We start from the raw sequence: 22,752 nt of genomic DNA, 5'->3' as shown, positions 1-22,752 counted from the left end.
TCGAACTTAGTAGAAGTGTATAAATAGAAGTGATGAGGATTCATTTTAGCATCATCACTTGGATTTGGAACTTGTATCTCCTTAGAGATTTCCAGTATCCTTCTTGGAGGAAGAATTTTTGGAACATGGAATGAATTTTGATGTTTGGATAGTTTTCATATGTCTTGGAACTTCTTGATGGCAAGTTTTTGGATAGTTGGACATGTTCTTATACATGTAAGTACATTATAATGCTATTCTTTCCTTGTAATTTTGTCACATACATTGTTGCTAGGATTTCGCTATACTAAGGCTTATTTGTTGCATCTCTTATGCAAAGTTGTGGAAATTTTGTTTCTAAAAAGTGAATGCTTCATGTATGGGCCATGTATAATGAATGAATGTTCCTAGGGATGTTTCATTAAAGAAATTCATCTTGATAAGCCATTTATCTTGCAAAACGAAGTATAAAGTCTTTGAAGTTGCTTTTGCTGCTGCCATAGTGCCAAGCAAAGTTGTGTTTGAGGCTGTTGATTTGGGGTAGGATCGGATGTGATTTAGCCATGAAAATTGGTGAAGAGGCCAAAGCACATGAGATCTCCAAAACCCAGAAATGGTTTGGATAGCTTGTACCCGGTTTGGGAGATATTCAAATAATTAATATTTTAATACAGTTCCTAAGTCTGAACTTAGGAAAAATAAAACATTAATGGATATTAATATAAAACTGGGTTAGAAGGTTCCAAAAGTCATGGATCAAGCCAAATCTAATCTTAGTTGTTGATTAGAGATTTAATCTCGGTCGTTGAAGGACCAACGAGAAAAGTATAAGAAGAGGCTTGAGGGTCAGTTAGAGAATACACCAGAGTGATCAGTCATTCATTTTGCTAGAGCGGGGTTGCTAAGCAAAATTAAATCAGTGATCAGCAATGAGGGGCAGTGAGTACTGGGCAGAGAGGCTGAGACAGTACTGAGAGACCAGCGCAGAAGTAGGGAGAGCGAGAGCAGCATCCAGTTCAGGCCACGTAGAGCCCAACAGAGACAGCGCAGAGGCCAAAGGGACTACGTCATCCACGCAGAGGCTACTGGAGTGACGCAGAGGGTCCCAGAGACTGCACAGTGCCTCAGAGGGCTAACGCAGAGGGTCCTGCGGCTGACGCAGAGGCCAAAAGGGCCAGCGCTGAACTTCAATTGTGCTGGATAGGGTTTCGTGGGACAGGTTTTCTAAATACCTGTTTCCGAATAGAGAGGTATTGCTGCCATATATTTTTCTCTGTCGGGTGAGCCAGTTAGGCACAAAGTTGTACTCAAAGAAATACTGCATAATAATAGACCCTCAGAATAGTTGCACCGGTTTTCCCGCATTTGGATTTTCTGGGGACATTTGTCCAAAAATAACGGTGTCACATGTGTGCTTGTTTTCTTTCAGTTGATGATCTATAGATGTTGAGACCAGTGATGCGAAAATCGCGATATTATCGCAATAATATCGGATTATCACGATTTTTAAAATTTAACAATATCATCGCTGGATTTTTAAACATATTTTTTTCATTATTTTTCTGAAAAAATCGCAATAATTTCAAAAACTCACGATAAAAACGAAAAATTCGCGATTCGATCAGTATTTATCACTGGGCCGGCGGATAGCAGGTTTATAACACCAAAAAACGAAATTTTTTTAATTCATTTGGACAGACAACGGCAGCGGCGTGGATTGGGAGTGACCTAGGAGAAAAAACTTGGTCGATTGGAAGCTGAGGAGGAGAAAAATGACTCGAAAACCCTGGTGGATTAAGAGCTGAGGAGAAGAGGATCAATATTCTCCGGCAAACCGGTATGGGCACCAGATTTATGTGTTTTGTTTTGGTTTTTTTTTTTTTTTTGGTTGGGTTTGGAATCACTTTGGATAACCCATTGTTTATCAAATATTTTTGAATTGATTTGATACTGTTTTTGCTTGTTAAATTGTCAAAAATTCAATGTATTTTGTCATGTTACTCATGTATGTAATTTTTTTTAATTTTTGTAAATTCCAATCCTTATTTTGCCATAGGTTCATCGTTCAACTTCAAAGTTCAGACTTCAAACTTCATTTTACAAATTTAAAACTCAAGAGTCAAGAGTTCAACCAAGTTACAAACATGCCAAGGAAATTGGACCCTCTGTGGGAATTTGGTGAACCCAATGGAGGGTTTGATAAAATAAACTTGAGTTGCAAGTTGTGTAGGTATCATATGTCAGGGGGTTATAGATTGAAGTATCACCTTGCACAAATCCCTGGATTTGATGTAGGGCCTTGCACAAATACAAATCCGGAAATCATCCAAAGAGCCATGAGATCATTGGAAGAATTAAAGCACGAGAGAGAGGCCAAAGCAGAAATGAAGAAGCAACTAGCAAAGAGGGTGTTAGGCTCAGGTGAACAAGGAAGTGGCACTGGTTCTACTTTAGCATCAATATCTACAACCAACCCGGTAGCTGCCTCATCATTTTTTGTTCCTAGAACCACGCCTGGTTCACAACCATCTATCACTTCAATGCTTAAAAAAACTGAGAAAGAAAAAGCTGACAAGTTGTTGGCCAAATTTCTCCTTTGGAGTGATATTCCTTTCAGCGTTGCAAAGAATAATCCATTTTTCCAGCCTGTTGTTGATGCTGTTGCAACTATTGGCCCAAGGTACAAAATCGTTTCTTATGATGACTTTAGAGGCCGGATTCTTCAAAATGAAAAGGTTGACTGCACCAAAAGATTGGAGGAGTTTAGGGCATCATGGGCACATACAGGATGCACTGTGATGTCAGATGGTTGGACTGACCAAAAGGTGAGAACCCTTATAAACTTCTTGGTTAGTTGTCCCAAGGGGACAACGTTTACGAAATCTGTTGATGCATCTTCACATATCAAAGATACAAAAACTTTATGTGATTTGCTGGATGTGATTATTTTGGAGGCGGGTGCAGAACATGTTGTCCAAGTCATAACGGACAATGCTGCAAATTATGTTGTTGCTGGCAGGATGCTTATGGAGAGGCATCCTACTTTATTTTGGACACCTTGTGCTGCACATTGTATTGATTTGATGTTGGAGGACATAGGAAAAATTTCCTTTGTCAAAGATATTGTTGACTCATCAAAAAGCATTACAAAATTTATATATAATCATGCATCTGTGCTTAGCTTGATGAGAAAATTCACCAACAACAAGGAGTTGGTGCGCCCTACCATTACACGGTTTGCCATCAGTTTATATCTCTTCAATCCCTCTTGAATTCTGTGGGATGTGAAGAGAATGTTTCTTTCAGAGGAGTGGCGTGCTTTGACAATGAGCCACAAACAAGAGGGAGAGGCCATATGCAAATTAGTTTCATACCAGGAAGACCTCTGGGTGAGAGTGCAGGAGGTGTGTACCGTTACTGAACCTTTGGTAAAGGTTCTTCGATTAGTTGATGGTCAGAAGTCCACAATGGGCTATTTGTATGAGGCCATGGACAGGGCCAAACAATCCATTCCGGCCTACTATGATGATAAGGGAGATTAGGGATTTCAGAAACAACTCCTCCTATGGGAAGTGATTGATGAACGATGGAAAAACACACTCTATCGTCCCATTCATGCTGCAGAGATCTACCTGAACCCCGCATTTTCTTACCCATGTGGGTTCGTAGTTGATGCTGAGATCATGGATGGATTCTTAACCTGTACTCAGAGGATGGTGCAATCTCCAATAGAACGTATAGAAATCTCCAAACAAATGGAGACATACAGGATGGCAGGTGGCACATTTGGCTTTGAGATGGTTGTGACTGATAGGACGACTAAAATGCCAAGTATTTTTTAGTTTGTTTCAAATTTCATTGTCTCTTCAAGTTCATAACTTCATACTTTGCTTCAACTTTCAAATTTCATTTTTTCCTTATGTTTATTTGTTAAAATTGGCAACTAGGGCCAAACTCCATGTGGGTCAGCTTATTTATGGCAGCGGATATTTTTATTGGATCCCTCTCATCGAGAGGTGTAGGATTGATCTAAAGATCATCCGATTCCGATAAGTATTCATGGAGTTATGAATTTATTTTGATTATGGAATTATTATCAAGCCGACTAGCAACTTGAGTAGGCTCAAAAGCCCAATAGACATGCCTATTCATCATCTACGTTTTAGTATAAATATAGAGGACTTCAAGTCATTTCAAGACACACTTGGGATCTCTTTCTCTTTCTACTTGTCTTTGGGATTTAGTAGGATAAGAGATCCTAAGGGATAACGCTGCTCTGATCCAGAAAGCTGGAAACGCCGAAAAAGCCAGAATAGCTGGAACTGCCAAAAAAGCCGGAACTGTCGGAAAAGCCGGAACTGCCAGAAAATTCAGAAAAGCCAGAACTGCTAGAATTGTTGGAACTGCAGGAACTGCCGAGAACAGCCGGAACTGCCGGGAAGGCAACATGGTGCAACAATGGCACATAATGTAGTACAGTGATGATGGGTGTAGCATGGTGTAGCGCGGTGAGGTGCAGCATGATGACGAAATGCAGCACAACAATAGGTGAAGGAGTCACCTTGGAGAATCAGTTGAGCCAGCATGTCTTCAACTGATCTCATGTATCATCTTCTTAGAGATGATCTATGCTCTTATCTAGATAAGTCAAAGTGTTGACTTCTATTGTAAATGTGTTATCTCTCTCTCTCTTTCTCTACTAAACTTTGAAGAACATAAAAGAAGAATTGATCAAGGGTTTCCCCACATTGTGGGGTTTGTCCCTGACTAGCGCCACATCTTGTGTCCTCTTGTCTTGGCTTGTCTTCTGCGATTTATATCTATGTTTTATCTACAGTTTACTTTAATGCTAATGTGATTGCTAATCTGGAAAAGATAATGAGCTAACTGTGAAAATTGAAATAAATTGCTCTAGCATAGAACATACCTAAAATTAACATTGTTTAACATTTTATTTGTAATTTTGTTGTAGATGCATGGTGGAGAATGTATGGTGCCAGGGTACCCCATCTGCAAAAGCTTGCCATTTGAATCCTCAGCCAAACATGTAGCTCCTCAGGATGCGAGCGCAACTGGAGTGTATTTGAAAAAATACACAACAAGAAGCGCAACAAGTTAAACTTAAAAGTTAAAACTTAAAATATTGCAAATTTCCAATTAATTTTTTGAATTCATTAAACAATATATTTTTTTATAATTATTATTTCATGATCTTTGTACAGGTTGGAGTCCCAACGACTTAATGACATGGTCTATGTCTACTACAATCTTCGATTGTGGGTGAGGCAACTTGAGAGGATACCTGATATGGAGGCCATCTCATTGGATGGGATTGACACCACTGCTGCATGGAGGGTTGAGGCCGAGAGGCCTCTCATGGAGTCTGCCAATGATTGGTTAGAGCAGGAGGTAGTGGAAGGCGTAGAAGGGGAGGAGGAGGAGCAACAGGAGGAGGAGGTGACACCACCTACCCGGGCTACCCCTGCCACCAGTAGAGGACGTGGTCTACCTCCTATAGCTCCTAGTTCTTTAGCTTCTAGAGCACAGCAGAGTCCACTACCAACTCCACCGGCATCTACATCTAGAGGGAAAGGGAAAGCTATTGCATTTTCTCGCAAGAGGGGCAGAGGAAATCAATAGTATTAGACTTTAGTTATTTGGCTCATTTCATTGTATATGACATTATGACTCATGATATGAGATACATTATTATATTTTTTGTTGATATTTTGAGGCTAAATTGAGACTCAGGAGTCAAGACTTACTATTCAGGACATGATTCACTGTTATGTGTGATGTAGCACTAGAAATGATATTACACATCTTATATATTAGTTCTTTTATCATATTTATGTGTCAATGTATTTATTTTATGTCGTAGATGCTTTAGATATTAAAAAAATTGAAAAAAAATGAATATTTTTGTATTTTACGATTTTTTCCCTTGCCGATGTTATCCCGATAACGATAACTGCAACATTGGTTGTGACTGTATTGTGTTTATTTCGGTATTTAAATGTTTTAAGTAACTTGCTCAGAATTTACAAGTAAAAGAAATAAACCAGCAGAATACAGATTAATTTTATAACGGATAGACTTAGAAAATTCAACATGGCATCAGAGCGTGGTTGCAGATCACAGGAGAGCTGAAGGCATCAGCTAAGCAGAGCATTTGCAGCAGAATCAGTTGTCCCGAGTGACAATAGTTGATCCTTGTAGAAGCGAAAGAGGAAGGATTGGTGCAGAGGGACTGCGTCATCAGTCTAGGCCAGAGAGAGGCGAGCGCAAAAGCTGAGGAGGGCAGAGAGAAGCTCACGCAGAGGCCAGGAGGGCTGACGAAGATGGCTGAAGGAGGTGTTTTGTCGATGTCAGGATTGCGCAGAGCCAAGAGGCTCAATCCTTCAATTGCTGGGGCGAAGGAAGCTGTGGGCAGTTTGCGGGAGCGAAGCTGGTGGGGTATTGTGGTTAGAACAGTACCTAATAGGGCAAGACCAAGGTAGAGGAAGTTGTTGCCAAGGCAGATTTCTAGCCAAGGAATCTGGATCAGTGTTGCATTTGCACAGACAATTGGAGAGGGGCAACTTGACAGTTGGCAGAAAGATTTCCATGAGGGAAATGAAGACTCAGAGGGAGTCCAGAAGAAAACTTCCAGACGGGAAGCAGAAAGACTCAACAAGAGTCGAACCGAGAACTTCCAGAGGGGAAGTAGAGAGACTCAGCAGGAGTCGAACCGAGAACTTCGAGGCGGGAAGTAGAGACACTCGGCAGGAGTCGAACCGAGAACTTCCAGGCAGGAAGTAGAGAGACTCGAAGGAATCGACAGAAGAGCAGCGAGATGGTCGTGAATGGGCTGAGAGATCAAGACAGGCTAGACGGAGCGTCCAACTTTGTGGTCTAGAAGGCCAGGATCTTGTCCATTCTAGACAGACATCATATCAAGGACTTTGCCTTGAGAGTAATGGCCATACCAATTGACCCGTAGCTAATGAAAGGTACGAGGAGGCAATGGCTAAGGCAAAGTGCATCATCCTTGATGGGGTCAAGGATCATGTGGTCCCACCTATTGCCGAGAAGGAAATGGCAAAGGAGATGTGGGACACTTTGAAGACATTGTACCAGCATATTTTCGTGCAAAGGAAGATGCTCCTGGAGAATCAGCTAAGGACATACCAGATGCAGAAGGGAGAGAAGATAGATGTCTTTCTCGATCAGTTGAAGGAGATCCCTGACCAATTGACATCCATAAGGGCCACGCCGGATCAGGAGTTGATGGTGAGGACCACACTTAATGTAGTCTCCGAGGATTGGGAGACATTTGTCCAGAGCATAATAGGCAGGGCGAGTCTTCGAGATTGGGAAGAACTGTGTGCGGCTCTTCGTCAAGAAGAGATCAGACTACTGACCAAGACGGGGAGTAGCAGCAAAGGGGTCAAGATCAAGAAGGAAGAGGAAGAGGATGTGGCTCTGGCATCTGCGGGAAAGCAAGAGAAGAGGAAGAAGAAGGACCTCTCCAAGGTCAAGTACTTCAATTGTGGGGAACTAGATCACTATGCGAACCAGTGTCCAAGGAAGAAGAGTAAGGGAGAGGCTTCTGACTCTAAGGCAACGCCAGCGAAGGCGAAGAAAGAAGTCGAGGAGGATGACAATTGTGCCATGAGTGCTCATATGCCACTTGATAACAAGTGGGGAGACATCGAGTTGTAGTCAGGAGGACTATAGGCGATGAGGGGCAGGATCATTGAGGTACCCAACCTCTTGGATTATACCTTGCTATGAGAGCCCCAAAGAGGAGTAGCAGGACTGGCGGATGTCGGTAGAGAAGAATGCGGATGAAGCAGCAAAAAGTGCTATAGTGCAGGAGTCCCCGGGTAGCGCGAAGCTAGCAGGTTGCAACAGTGCGACAGGCACAGGAGTGTTGCAACGGTGCAAGATGGCACAGAGAGGTTTGCAACGGTGCGAGATGCAAGGAGTTGTTGCAGCATGAAAAGGTCAGTAGAGGGAGCACTTGTTAGCGGTAGAGGGAGCTTCAACATCGAGAGTGTTTCTAGCCTGACAGAGATGTCAGAAGTTGGGTGGATCAGTTACTTACTTCATAGTAACTGAGTTGAAATGCAGTAGCAAGATGCAGCATAATGAGAGGGGGACGCAGTGCTGGGAGGATGGACCAGCAGCAACACAGATGCAGAGGGAGTTGTCGTACGGATGCAGTAGTGGCAGTGGCAGAGCCATGGGCAGCAGTATAAGATGCAGCAGTGCAGAGGATGTTGGGCGGGGAGGCCTAGCATCAGCACAGGTACCGGTGTCGGATAATCAGTGTGATGTTCAGTGTGGAGTATTACTAGAGCACAGTCCTCGCTAAGAGGGAGTGTTGATTTGGGGTAGCATCGGATGTGCTCTAGCCATGAAAATTGGTGGAGAGGCTAAAGCACATGAGATCTCCAAGACCCAGAAATGGTTTGGACAAATTGTACCCGGTTTGGGAGATATTAAAATAATTAATATTTTTAATGGAGTTCCTAAGTCTAAACCTAAGTAACCGGATTCGTTGAAACCCCTGGCAAATCCGAATCATACGAATCGAATACAATTCGATGGGAATTCGAATCCCAGGACAGGATTCAACATGTCCAAACAAGATTCGTACGAATCCCATACGGGCACATCGAATCCCGATTCTAGGATTCGTATCTCAAAAAATGACTTCCGCGGGTTAAAAAGCACGTTGTTCCTTTATTCATTCACATTGTTTCTCATTTCATTTTGCATAGTTTGAGCTGTGGGCAAGGAGCTAAGGGAGTAGAGCGTTCGACAAGGAGATTCAAGCACTAGGTAAGTGCATTTCAGCTCCATTTTTTTGCATTTCTTATTCTATTACAACAGTTTGTATATGATTTTTTGTTTACAAATTTGTGCATGTTTTGTTCATTTTTTTTACAGTATTCATGGCTCAATCAAAGGTAGCAGTTAGGGGGCAAAGGAAGGGGAAAAATGTCTCCATTGGAGATGCCCCTCCTCCCCCAATATCATCAGAGTCTTTTGTAAGTAATGTTGAGGGAAGAGGAGGACCTAAAGACAACATTGAGAAATATCCCTTGTGGAAATATGTCACAAGAGAGGATGGGACAAGCACCAAGGCGAAGGGAGGAGGCAATGTGCAATGGAGATGCAACTTTTGTCACATTGCTTTCAAAAGTACATATTTCTGTGTGAAAGGCCATTTGTTGGCTTTACCAGGTTGTGGAATTGGAGCTTGTAAAGCTGCTCCTTTATAAAAGAGGAAAGAAATGGACGAGTCCAATGTTGGTATGGAAAATGTGGCTGCAAAATCAAAAAAAACCAAGAATGAAAACCCCCTTCCATTTTTGAGGAAAGGAACCACCAAATTTCCATTTGAGAGTTCTACTTTTGTTGGGGGACAAGCAGCAAAAAGAAGAGCAATTGCACTTGGTCCAATGGGCAAGATTTTCCAAAAAGAGAGACGGGCAGAGCTTGATCTCACCATTGCCTTCTTCTTCTATCAAAACTTCATATCATTTAATGTTGCACGCTCACCTCTATTTATTGAGATGTGTCGAGCTCTAACTCAAGGGGCTCCATCAAGGTATGTGCCTCCTAGGTCAGAGAAGCTGAGAACCACATTGTTGACGAAGGCAAAAAAAGAGGTGCAAAAAATGCTTGAGCCTATTATAGCATCATGGCCAACATCTGGGGTTAGCATTGTTTCTGATGGATGGACAGATCCAGCACGACACCCAATCATCAACTTCATGGTGTCTTCCTTGAATGGTCCAGTTTTCTTGAAAACAGTGGATACACTTGGAGAATACAAGGATGCACAATTTATTGGTGAGTTATTTATTAAAGTTATTGAAGATGTAGGTGTTGATTCTTGTGTGCAAATCATTACAGATAATGCACCTGTTTGCAAGGCTGCTGGCATGATTGTGGAAGCTAAATATCCACAAGTGTTTTGGACACCTTGCATTGTCCATTCATTGAACTTAGCACTAAAATCCATTGCTTCTGATGTGCTTTGGATTGGTAACATTATTGAGGATGCACGACATATCCGTAACTTTGTGCAAAATCATACAAATGCCCTCACTATCTACAAGGAGTACACCAATCTATCATTGTTGAAGATTGTTGATACACGGTTTGCCTCTTCATTCATGATGTTGAAGAGGTTGAGGGAGGTCAAGACCGCTCTTGGGTCCATGGTTATTTCTGAGTTTTGGTCTTTTTGGAGAAAGACAGATCAGGTAGCCTCTAAAAGAGTGAAGGACACAGTGCTAGATGATGCTTGGTGGGAGAGGGTAGATCTAATTATTCGGATCATGGACCCTATCATTTCTTTGCTTCGATTTGCAGATACAGACAAACCCATCCTAGGAGAGGTTTATGAGGGATGGGATTCCATGATTGAGTCTGTGAGGAGCATTATTCTACAGAGTGAGTGCCCCGAGTATGAGACATCACCAGAGGCCTTCTGTGATACTATACAGGATATTCTTGTCAGCAGATGGGACAAGAATTGTACACCTTTACATTGTTTGGCTCACTCATTGAACCCAAAATACTATAGCCATGAGTGGCTGAATGGTGGACCTTCCTGCAGATTCCCTCCTCACATGGATGGTGAAATCTCACAGGGGAGGAAAGAGGCATTCAGGCGGGTTTTTCAGGATAGTGCATTGCTTGATGAGGTGGAGGATGCCTTTGCAGAGTTTTCCACTGGCACTGGTCGATTTGCAGGATATGATGTGATTAGAGACAGGGGGGCTAAGAAGCCCTATTCTTGGTGGGCAAATCATGGGGCAACAAGCCCTCCTCTTCAGCAGTTAGCCATGAAGCTCCTCTCTCAGGTGACTTCATCCTCTTGTTGCAAGAGGAATTGGAGCACATATGGGAATTTGTATAGTGTGAAGAAGAGCAGGCTTAAACAGTCCAGGGCAGAGACAATGGTGTATGTGCACACCAACCTTCGTCTTATTTACAAGCAAAGGGAAGAGTGGTTGAGGGGAAAGACAAAGATGTGGGATGTCTTTCCTGATGATATGGGTCTGGACAGCAGTGTTGAGTTGGCATTGGCCAACATGTATCTCAATGATCCAGTGCTAGAGCATGTTAGATTTGATGATTTAGAGGGGTCATCCTCCACACCAGCAGATGCAGAGGTGACTATGGATATAGGGGAGGAGGAGGATGCAGAGGAGAGCAGTGGTGACCATGATGATGAGGACATTGATGCTGATTTTGATGATGACTCTGAGGATTGATGACTACCTATTGCCTTGAGGCTTGTATACATGTAGTTGTTTTATATTTTCTATTTCTATTTGCCATTGGCATTGCACCAGCACTACCTATGTAACACATTTTGATTTGATGACTTAATGAGAAAACTACAGTTGTCAGTGTCTTTATCTTACTATCTTGTAGTTGTAAGTTGTCTTTCATTTATGAATTATGAATCATGATTTATGTGACCACTGACAATGACATGTATTTGAATTTTCAATTTTGTATGTACTATGCATGCTATAGATGAAGATCTATGTTTGAAATCAATGAATTTGTATCATTAATTAGAATTTGTGTAAGAAATATCTAATTTTTAATAAAATAGTATATAATGAATCCTGCGTGTCCTGTTCCGGGGGGTCAACGTGTCCAAATCCAACACTCGAATCCCCGAATCCTACGAATCCTGAATCCCCGTGTCAAGTGACTTAGGTCTAAACTTAGGAAAAATAAAATATTAATGTGTATTAATATAAAATTGGGTTAGAAGGTTCCAAAAGTCATGGATCAAGCCAAATCTAATCTTAACCGTTGATTAGAGATTTAATCTCAGTCGTTGAAGGAACAACGAAAAAAGTATAAGAAGAGGCTTGAGGGTCAGTTGGAGAATACACCAGAGTGATCAGTGATTCATTTTGCTAGAGCGAGGTTGCTAAGAAAAGTTGAATCAATGATCAGCAGTGAGGGGCAGTGAGTATTGGGCAGAGAGGCTGAGACAGTACTGAGAGACCAGCGCAGAAGCAAGGAGAGCGAGAGCAGCAACTAGTTCAGGCCACACAGAGCTTAGCAGAGATAACACAGAGCCCAGAGGGATTGCGTCATCCACGCAGAGGCTACTGGAGTGATGTAGAGGGTCCCAGAGGTTGCGCAGTGCCTCAAAGGGCTAACGCAGAGGGTACTAGGGCTGATGCAGGTCAACAGGAGGCTGACGCAGAGGGTTCGGGGGCTGACGAAAGTCAGCAGGAGGCTGACGCAGAGGCCAGAAAGGCTAGCGCTGAGCTTCAGTTGTGCTAGAGAGGGTTTCGTGGACAAGTTTTCTGAATACCTATTTCCAAATAGAGAGGTATTGTTGCTGTGTATTTTTCTCTGTCAGGTGAGCCGGTTAGGCACCCAGTTGTACTCAAGGAAATACTGCATAATAATAGACCCTCAAAATAGTTTCACCGGTTTTCCTGCATTGGGTTTTTCCGGGGACATTTGTCCAAAAATAACGATGTCACTTGTGTGCTTGTTTTCTTTCAGTTGATGATCTGTAGACATTGTGACTGTATTGTGTTTATTTCGGTATTTAAATGTTTTAAATAACTTGTTCAGAATTTACAAGTAGAAGAAATAAATCGTCATAACACAGATTAATTTTCTAACGGATAGACTTAGAAAATTCAACAGAGGCCTCCTTGACCTAGAAAATTCAAAGGTCCATAGTCATAATTCTACTTGACTCAATTTCTCCCCAAAGGATTAGGCACTTGTCCACCAAAAGTAATCATCTTAAACCTTTCTTATCCAAATCCCTCTCCTTTTCTAGGCCTAGCCCATTAGGTCTCCTAGGGCATCATTTATCTTGTAAACCACCCATCAAAAAAGTTCGATCTCTTGGACCCTATTGCGTTGGTGTGTCTCCTAGGTGCCCTCCAATTTTGAAGAAATTCTGACAATGGGATCTTGAGATATCTCAAGCCCTAACCTCGAGATTGAATCTTGCCCTTGGTTTCCTTAGGCTAGAAGCCTCATTGGGACCCTCACATTGTCTTGCATTAAAAATTATTTCTTTGGTCCCTTTCCCCCTTCGGAATAGGTCAAGCATATCATTGGTTGCTAAACCCTACCCCTTTGACCTACCCCGGGTCCACTTGGCCCTGTGTGGTCCCATACACTATTAAGGGTAATTCTTCAAGGATCACTGGGAATCCAAGCTTTCACAAGAATTTCAAGGCCTAGGAACCTCCATTATAAGATACATACCCTAAACCTAAACCTTGAAATTCCCCTTAAGCCCTTCCTTGAGAGCTTTAAACCTTGCCTCCAAAGCAAGCAAGCCACATATTTGAGCCTCTCTTGTGAATAGGCTTCTAGGATCACCCCTCACCCTATCATTGGTCTATCCATTTAGTGATCCTCATCATAACGGGTCTCCTCCCATCAGTGAAAGTCCGTAAAGAGCAAGGAGCCTTAGCCGAGGTGACAGTGGGCTATTGCTCCATTGTTTCCCTTAGCCTAGTAGTAGCCCTTCAAGGATCCCCCTTTAGGACACCTGCTAGTTTGAGAGGTAACAGATCTCATTCTGGAAAAGAACAAAGTTGTAGATCTTGTTCAAGGAAAAGTCAAGAATCCTATTGATGAATCAAGTAATGCAGAGAAAGAAGTTTAGAGAACTTGAAATCGTGGCTATGAATCTAATAGTGGATGGAGTTAAGGATAACTTAATTCCATACATATCCAACATAAATTTCGCTCAAGAAATGTATGAGGCTCTCTCCAAGTTATTCACAATCAAGAACATTGATCAAATAGCAAGCATCAAGAATGAACTAAGAACTGTTAAGATTTCAAATGATGATATTGTTTCATCATACTTTATAAGGATATCTAGAATCAGGGATGAACTCCAAGCAATAGATGAAGTTGTCCCAGAAAAGGAGCTCGTAATTACTGCCCTTCTAGGACTACCTAAATCTTGGAGTGCTTTTGCATCAAGACTTAACAGTTGGAAGGATACTCCAACATTTGAACAAATGTGGAATGCATGTAGTCAAGAAGAAGCTAGAATATCAGTGGCAAAAAGGAGGATGAAGAAAACACCTCGAATGTGTATTCTTCTCATCACAAGAAGAAGGGAACCTTCAAGAAGTTCAAAGGACCAAAGAAGAAAATGGACCTATCCAAGGTTGAATGTTACAATTGCCACAAGATGGGTCATTACAAGAGTCATTGTCCTGAGAATCCAAGAAATAAGAAGAGAAATAGGGATCAAGTGTTGATTTGCAGTAGCATCGGATGTGCTCTAGCCATGAAAATTGGTGGAGAGCTAAGTCACCTGACACTGGGATTCGGGATTCGTAGGATTCGGGATTCGTAGTATCGGATTCGGACACGTTGACCCCCCGGAACAGGACACATAGGATTCGTTATATATTATTTTATTAAAAATATATATATATATATATATATATATATATTAAAAATTAGATAATTCTTACACAAATTTTAATTAATGATACAAATTTATTGATTTCAAACATAGAGGATATCAATATTAGTAACAATCTATGCTGCCAGCATTGGTGAGGATATGCTACCAACATTGGTAATAATCTATGCTGCTAGAATTGGTGAGGATGCCACCTCTTTACAAAATTGACCAATGATTTAGCAGGAAAGAAAAAAACATTGACCCAAAACCTAAGCTATTTAAGAATTAAACATCTAGAAAGAAATAAAGTATTTCAAAATATTAGGTTTGCGAAGATTAGGGTTCTTATCTATGCGAGGGTTGTGTTGCCCGTAGAGGCAGCAAAACTAGTGAAATGGCTTAACACAATACAAATAGGACCTGCAAATTTAGAAAATCCGTGGGCATACCTCCGGTGATGGTCGGTCTGGCAGTTTTATCCATTTGTCCCTCCAAACAAATTATTATTTAAAAGAACTAGGGTACAAATTGAAAGCCAGTTAAAAAGAATCAGGGTGCGGATTGAACATCAGTAAAAGAGAAAGCGCATCGATTCGATCGTTTTTGTTCGTTAAATATTTTATTCAAAGGAAATAAACGAGACACTTATTTCTGCGAGTGCATGCAGAAAGAAACAAATTATTTCAAAATTAGGGTTCTATGTCTGCCAGGGTTCTGTTGCCGCTAGAGGAACCCTGCAAAACTAGTGAAATGGTTTAGCACAATACTACTAGGACGTGCAAATTTAGAAAATCCGTTGGCATACCTCCGCTAAACGAATCTTGGAAATTGGGACACGCAGTGAAAAATCGGGACACATTGGAGAATTTCAGGACACGTTTGGGATTCGAAGAATCCTGATAGGATTCGACGAATCCTGTTTTTGGGACACGTTTTTTGGACGAATCGTGTCTGACACGCCGGATTCTGACACGTGGCCCCTATATAATGAATCTAGTTACTTAGGTGGAGAGGCCAAAGCACATGAGATCTCCAAGACCCAGAAATGGTTTGGGCAGATTCTACCCATTAAGGAGATATTAAAATAATTAATATTTTTAATGGAGTTCCTAAGTCTAAACTTGGGAAAAAAAAAATATTAATGGGTACTAATATAAAACAAGGTTAGAAGATTCTAAATGACATGGATCAAACCAAATCTAATCTTAGTCGTTGATTAGAGATGTAATCTCGGCCATTGAAGGACCAACATGAAAAGTATAAGAGAAAGTTTGAGGGTCAGTTGGAGAATACACCAGTGTGATCAGTCATTCAATTTTCTAGAGCAGGGTTTGCTAAGAGAAATCGAATCAGTGATCAGTTTGCAAAGAGGGGCAATGAGTATGAGCCATAGAGGCGGAGATAGTGCTGGAAGACCAGCGCAGAGGCAGAGAGGCAGACGCAAAGCCAGAGGGAGCCACGCAGAGGCTAGCAGAGACAGCACAAAGGCCAGAAGGGCCTGCGTCATCCACGCAGAGGCTGCAGGAGTGACGCAGAGGGCCAGAGAGGCTGGGTAGAGCCTTAGAAGCCTGATGCGGAGGGTTTCAAGCTGACGCAAAGGCCAGGAGGGCTGACACTGAGCTTCAGATTGTACTGGAGAGGGTTTTGTCGGGCAGACTTTCCAAATATCTGCTTCCGAATAGAGAGGTATTACTACAGGATTATTTTCTCTGTCGGGTGAGCCAGTTTGGCACCCAGTTGTACTCAAAAAGATTGCATAATAATATAACCCTCAGAATTGTTGCACCAGTTTTCCCAAGTTGGGTATTTTCGGGGACGATTGTCTAGAAATAACAGTGTCCTTTGTGTGTTTGTTCATTTCTTTCAGTTGCTGATCTATAGATGGTTGAGACTGTATTGTGTTTATTTCGATATTTATATGGTTAAATAACTTGTTAATAATTAAACAAGTAGGAGAAATAAACCAGAGAAAAACTGCAACTGGGAAGTCGAATTTTTGGATCGTTGTTGGGCTGGAGCTTCTGGATAAGAAGAGACTACTATATCTTCTTAGAAGACTGATTCGGTGGAGGAGGAAAGTTTGTTGGTCTAGGGTCTTAGTCCATCTCAACTTGAATAACTGAAGGAAGAGTTCTTGACTGAGTTGTCTCCTATATAGGGGTTTTAGCTCTGGCTGTCCGCCTACATCTGGTGTCCCTGATCTTCATATTTTGTTTTTGATAATTGCTTGATGAACTAAGATAAAAGAATAACATAAGAAAGATGCAAAAGAATTCAAAGATATCACAAGTGATTATCAACTAAAGAAAATATTTCTGCCTTCGTGGTTTTCTAACAACCATTGCCACCCTAGTTGGCATTGTGGGGAAATTATTCAGATTTCAATTTGTGCTTGAATTGCAAGTTAATTTGCAGCTATATCTCAAATAGGTGAATTTATATATATTTTTCGGAGATCGAGTTGCTGCTATTGGGATCAAATTTATTGAGAAGGCTAAATTTATCTCTTGTCACCATCTTCATTCGGACAAATTCATCTCAACTACTAGGTCGAGCTTCATTAACTAATCAGAGTCGAGTTTGTTTGCAGATATTATTTACTGGGTTGTGGTATTTGTTGAGAATTCTATCCATTTTGTTGGCGTTGATATTTATTTGTTGGGGTTTTATCCATCTTGTCAAAGTTGACACTTATTTGTTGAGGTTCTATCCATTTTGCTAGGGTTGATATTCATTTGCCAAGGTTAGATCCATTTGCCAAAGTGTGTATTCATTTGCTGGTAATTGATTCATTTTGCTGAAGTCATTATCTTTGGAGGTCAAGTTGGTTCAGCCATTTGCCAGAGAGGTGTCCAAGTTCATAAAGCTGATATTTGCATGTAAACCCTCTATTTCAGCTAATAAAATTTTTGGTTGCCCTTGCAATATTCTTTCTTTACATGTTATTTATTTTATTTGCCAAGTGTTTGTGAAAATGTTTGCTCACTAAAAGTTTGACAAAAGTCCTCAAAGAAAATTTTGAAAATTTGTGGGTTAAAATAGCAAATTTTAGAAAAGAGGATATTACAGAATTGCAGGTTTGCAAGTCCAGAACAGCAAGCAAAAAGTTTATTTTATAGCCTCACACCAAAGTTAATATCAACAAAAATCATCCTAGAGTTGGTAAGGATTGCCTTACACTCAATTTTGTGTTTTGTTAAAGAATTTATTCTTCATTTATTGAGTGTTCTGATTGTTCGTTTGCATTATTCTGCAGTAAATTATTATTTTCAGATTGGCAATTGTTTAAACTCGCTCCTAGACCCCATCACCTAATAGAGATTTCATAAGCACCATTCCACTAATGTTGTGGTGGAATATTTAGGGAAACCTCTTGTGGCATTTTATGAGTTTGCCTAAAGAATGGGGACTCGTGCTGAGGCAACAACGGGCACTTGTCATGTGTGGTGCCACTCTAGCATCTTGCCAGATCTTTGCAAGACTTCTATTCCATGTGGTAATAAGTTTCAGTATCAACTTCCCTGTAGACACCTTTTAGCTAAGAACTGCAGTCTCAAAGGTACCTCTTTCTGCATCAATTCCAGCAGATACACCTTTTGGCTAAGAACTGCAGTCTTGGAGAAGTCTCTCTCTGTAGAAAATCACAGAACTTAGGCTGATGTCCAGTTTAGTTGCGAGTGCCTCTCACACAATCTGCCAGGACAAGCAAATTATGAAAATGAAGCCACACCAATATGAGATTAGTAAGGTGTTCAACAAACACAAGCACCAATCGTTACTCAATTTAAAGAGTTATTATTGTGATGTCAACACATTCACTAGTATATAATGAATTACTGAAAAATGACAATGAAATTGAGGAGGTGTCAACAGCAAAAGGCAAGTCATCACAGAGCAAGTTAAAACATATAATATGAAAATATTTACAATGCAAAATACAGAATACTAATCAAAAAATTTCAGTAAAGGAGATTTACACACTTATCATGAAGTAAACAAGAGATATTATGTGTAGTCTGCTCCTAAAATGAACAACAAAATATTCAATTTGCATGTAGTTTGCCTTAATGTAAACAAAATAGCTTTTGTTGCATTTCCAAATAAAAATATGGGACCAAAGTTTTACAACCTTGTTAGATTGGCTTTGACATGCACGACGCATAACAGCTTGCTTAAGTGCAAAAACAACACGTTGTACTGAACAAATATTGGAATCTTTAAGAATTTCTGCCATTTGCTGAAATCCAGTAGCTTGTGTGGAGGAAGAGTCGATATGAATGTCACCGCTAATGGTCGCAAAGTTTGACAAGTCACATGGAATCTGAGAATCTGATAATCCAAGAGAAACCTGCATGTTAGCATTATTTTGTTGCACAGACGAATTCACAGAAATATAATACATGCTTTTAAACAGCTGAATCACTTCAGACTGATGTGCTTTGTCAATTGCTAGTTGCCCTAAAGAACCTCTGCAAACCATTTTTCCATTGCCCTCGCTATCTTTCACAGCAACCCTACCTTTCGTTTGATCTGCATTACAGAACTCCTGATAGCCCAACTTTGCTGATTTCCTCTCTGTGACAGATGATTTCCAGAAATTGTCCTTGCTGAAAATGTTGTCTACATCCAGGTTACAACAGTTGGACTTGCTTATAATGCTATCATTTGATCCAGGCTCAACCAGATCCCGTTGCCATTCTAGCAGTTTCTTCAATTGGGGATTAGACCAGCTATGCTTTTTAACTCTGCCAACAAGCATAAGAGAGGAATCTCTTCCATTACAGCCAGAGCCTTTAGTAGTTTCCAAGGATATACTGTAAATTCCACATGCCAATTCATCCCAGTACTCAAGATCATCTGAACCTTCAGTTCCATTCACCAGCATATAATTATAACTTTGATACTGAGCACCTACATCTTCATTCCTGCCACAGGTGGCATCCGACAATCTAAATCCATGCTTCATGTACGTCCCAAAATGATTAATCACTGCCAGAAGGCTAAATTCAATGAAAACATTTACAAAAGCTGAAACTTCTATATCCAGGAATTTTATGTGAGGCAAATTTGAAAATGAAATTCAAAAACTTTCATGGGCATTAAAACAAACAAATTGCATGCTCTTAGGATCTCAAACTTAAAATACTGTTTCAAGTTACACTCAAAAAATCTCAATGCTCAAGATCCACTTTATGGATCACAATAAGGAGGAAAAACAAAGAAAGACATGAAAGACTACCACACACAGAAAATGTAAAGGAATTGGGTGCAGCAAAAGAACAGCAACAATCTTTACTATCAAGAAATAAAAATACCCTCACATGTAACCATAACCTGCTGTAGGAGAAAAATCAGTACTCCAATTCGACCTTAGATACATGTTATCTGCTTGGGAGATTTCAATTTGATAATATTATTTTAGATGTGTAAAAGCAGACATGATCCCTCCATAATCCAAACTGTTCTTTAAGCTCATAAAAACGTTAAATCTCAACTTACTCTGCTTAAAAAATCCTACGAGAGGCACACAAGCAGTTTATGAGGTGTTTCAAATTTTAAATTACTAATGAAGGTTCTGATACAAGGAAAAGATGTTAATGGAGCTTCAGGGCAAGGAAAAACTAGGGTTATATATATATATATATATATATATATATATATAGATATATATATATATAGTATAGAACTTAAATAATATAATTAAAAGGTGTATATATATATATATATACATATAGTATAGAACTTAAATAATATAATTAAAAGGTGTGTTGCATAAAGACACACCTTTAGGCTTTACATGAAAGGTTACCTTGAGGCTTACGAATGCCTAGCCCATTCATCACTGTAATCATCATCCCTCATATCATACTTTCAATATATTATTTAATCTGTCTGGATTATTTTATATTAACCCATTTATTTTGGATATTCAGTTTATGAACCAAGTTGTTCATGTAATGTTCATGAAATGAACTTTGTTCATTCCATTTGGTATCAGAGCTATGTTTCAGATCTAGACCTTGACCACTCAATTATCAGTGTTCCCCTGATCTTGGTCTTTGACCATAAACTAGCATTTGGCTATTTCATTCTCAAGAAGCACTGTGGAAGAAATAATCAATAAGAACAGAAAATCAGAGTGTATGTCTAAAGCCACAAGTCTACAAACAAAAGCTCGACAAAAAATAGATCATTGAAAGATACACACTGCATTGGTAGGGTCTGTTTTGCCAATTCAATTTCTCATAACTAGGTTACAAATCATCTCATAAAGATCAGTGCAAGGATAATCGAGTAAAAGCCTAGTCAATATAATTGTAAAATGTCTATGTCAGGAGTCTCTTTGTGCATCTACCAACTGTGGCAGTGACAACCATCAATTGAGCCACCATCCAATATAATTATAAGAGAAGTATATCATTCAATGACCAGAATTAAACTAAGTCCAAATCACTGTTTTCAAATTCATGGGAATTCATGGGAATTCATTTCCCGTTTCTATTACCGGCAATAGGGTTATATGTTGTAACTATCGGTAAAATAAAGGGGCAGCGCAAACAGTTCTCAGCACCACACATAATCATACCCTGATCCAAATACTACCATCCTCTATTGCTGTAATTATTCACAGAGACGCACTGTCCATAAGAGATAAATACAAAATCATCAAGATGAATACTAACCTAGATCGAATGCTGCCCATCTCCCATTCCAAGTCATGACCATTAATTAATTATTAGGGGTTTAAACATGACTAAATGCTCAAAGCACCAAAGTCTTTCAAAAAAATAAAAAGTACATCCAAATTTGCCAAGGTTTTCACTTTAATTTAGAAGTGTCAAAGGTTAATAGGATCACTGGTAAGCATACCAAATTAAAGGTCAAAGTAATAATTAACGGAAAAAAAAAAAAAAAACAAAACAAACGAAACAAAAAACAGTTAAAAAGAATCATTTAATATGAGTTAAACAAGGGGGTGATTCAAATTTAAACAATACCATTCGTAAGGAGGATATATTATAGGACTCTATTAAGGGAATGATTAACGTTTTTGGTATCAAGGGTTATATAAGCTTCATAATCAAAGTAACCTTTAATGAAAATTTTCAACAGAAACAAAATGGAGTCTAATAATGAGTGTTAAATTTCCAATATCAGTCCAGATCTATTTACACCTCAACAATTTTTTATTCCCAGAAAATTATTAAATAAAATTCTGAATTGCTACGAAAATAAAATCAATGGTATTTAAATTCTGAAATAAAATATTTACAGCAGAAAAATAAAATCAGAGGGATCAATCACATGACAACAGTAAGTATGCACTCGTAACAATTTTCCTTCATTAAAATTCTCAGGAAAATACAGGCCTAGACCGACAGAGAAGAAAAAATGCATTGTTGGAACCTGTAACTTGCCCCCCACTGGAACTTGTCTCTCCACAACTCAACCTCCTCTACACTTCAGCTACTCAGCCTCTTGATTTCCTAAACTCGCCATCCCGGAAATACTCCTAAAATTCCCTCAGGCTCTTCCTCCCTTCTCTTCAATCTAGCTGAGCCTCTTGGTCTAGAGAAAATCACTTCCTCTTCTTGTGTGTCTTTGCCTCCCCCTTAGGCTTATTTTATAACTTCATTAAGCCAAATCCCTAATCCTACTCTCCTAAGTGATTGACGATCGAGATTAGATCTCAACTCACTTCAAATCAATAGTTAAGATCATATCTAAGTCACTTCAATAAATTTATTATTTACCCTTAGTACTTTGGCTTAATAGTCCACAATAATTAACTGGGATTAATTATTGTACTTTTCCTAAGTTAGACTTAGGAAAGAAGTCACAAATCACTTACTCCACCAAGCAAGCACCTAAAGAGGCAATCAACCATCTCCTACATGCTAAGGCACCAAGCTCATGTAGAAAACCTTTCGAAACTACCAAAACCTTCAACAATCCCTCCTAGCAAGGAAGGGATGTTGAAAAATGTGTAACTAGGTTCGGTCTTCATAAATATGAAATGTACTTTTGATTCTTGTAAATTATAAAATGAAAGAAAATTATTATTATTATTTTTGGAGCATGGGTTTCATGCTCAAGGTCTTTTATTTTATAGGTCAAGCACCCATTGAGTGCTTCTAGGGTTGGTCCTAGGTCAAGAAGTCAAAAGAGTCATTGTCATAAGTTGAAGACCCCATCGGGCACATTGTAACTTGTAAAGAAAATTATTTTTGTCCTTAAAAGTGTCAAAATACCCTTCAAGACCAAGTCGGCCTAGCAGCTGGCAAGTCAGCCTAATTTGAGGAGCCACGTCCACCTTGAGAAGCCTATATAAAGGA

The 22,752-nt window shown here is 39.9% G+C and overlaps 1 protein-coding gene across 5 annotated transcripts in view; it reads right to left on the bottom strand.

The window, feature by feature from the left end:
* The window catches only part of LOC149141853 (Asparagine synthase family protein), a 414,294-nt gene that overhangs the window by 269,785 nt on the left and 121,757 nt on the right, over positions 1–22,752 (bottom strand). For all 5 annotated transcript variants that reach the window (XM_089450144.1, XM_089450142.1, XM_089450145.1 and 2 more), the window contains 2 exons: positions 18,935–19,341; positions 18,546–18,745 (listed from right to left, as the gene is read on the bottom strand). In XM_089450144.1, the coding sequence (XP_089306270.1) occupies positions 18,546–18,745; positions 18,935–19,341 (607 nt within the window). The remainder of the gene's footprint in view (positions 1–18,545; positions 18,746–18,934; positions 19,342–22,752) is intronic.

Source organism: Pinus tabuliformis, chromosome X, assembly GCF_031772625.1.
Source record: "Pinus tabuliformis cultivar Carrire ecotype Pingquan chromosome X, CPIR1, whole genome shotgun sequence".
NCBI lineage: Eukaryota > Viridiplantae > Streptophyta > Pinopsida > Pinales > Pinaceae > Pinus > Pinus tabuliformis.
The sequence above is the reverse complement of the archived record's forward strand: the minus strand, read 5'-3'. Positions and strand labels throughout refer to the sequence as shown.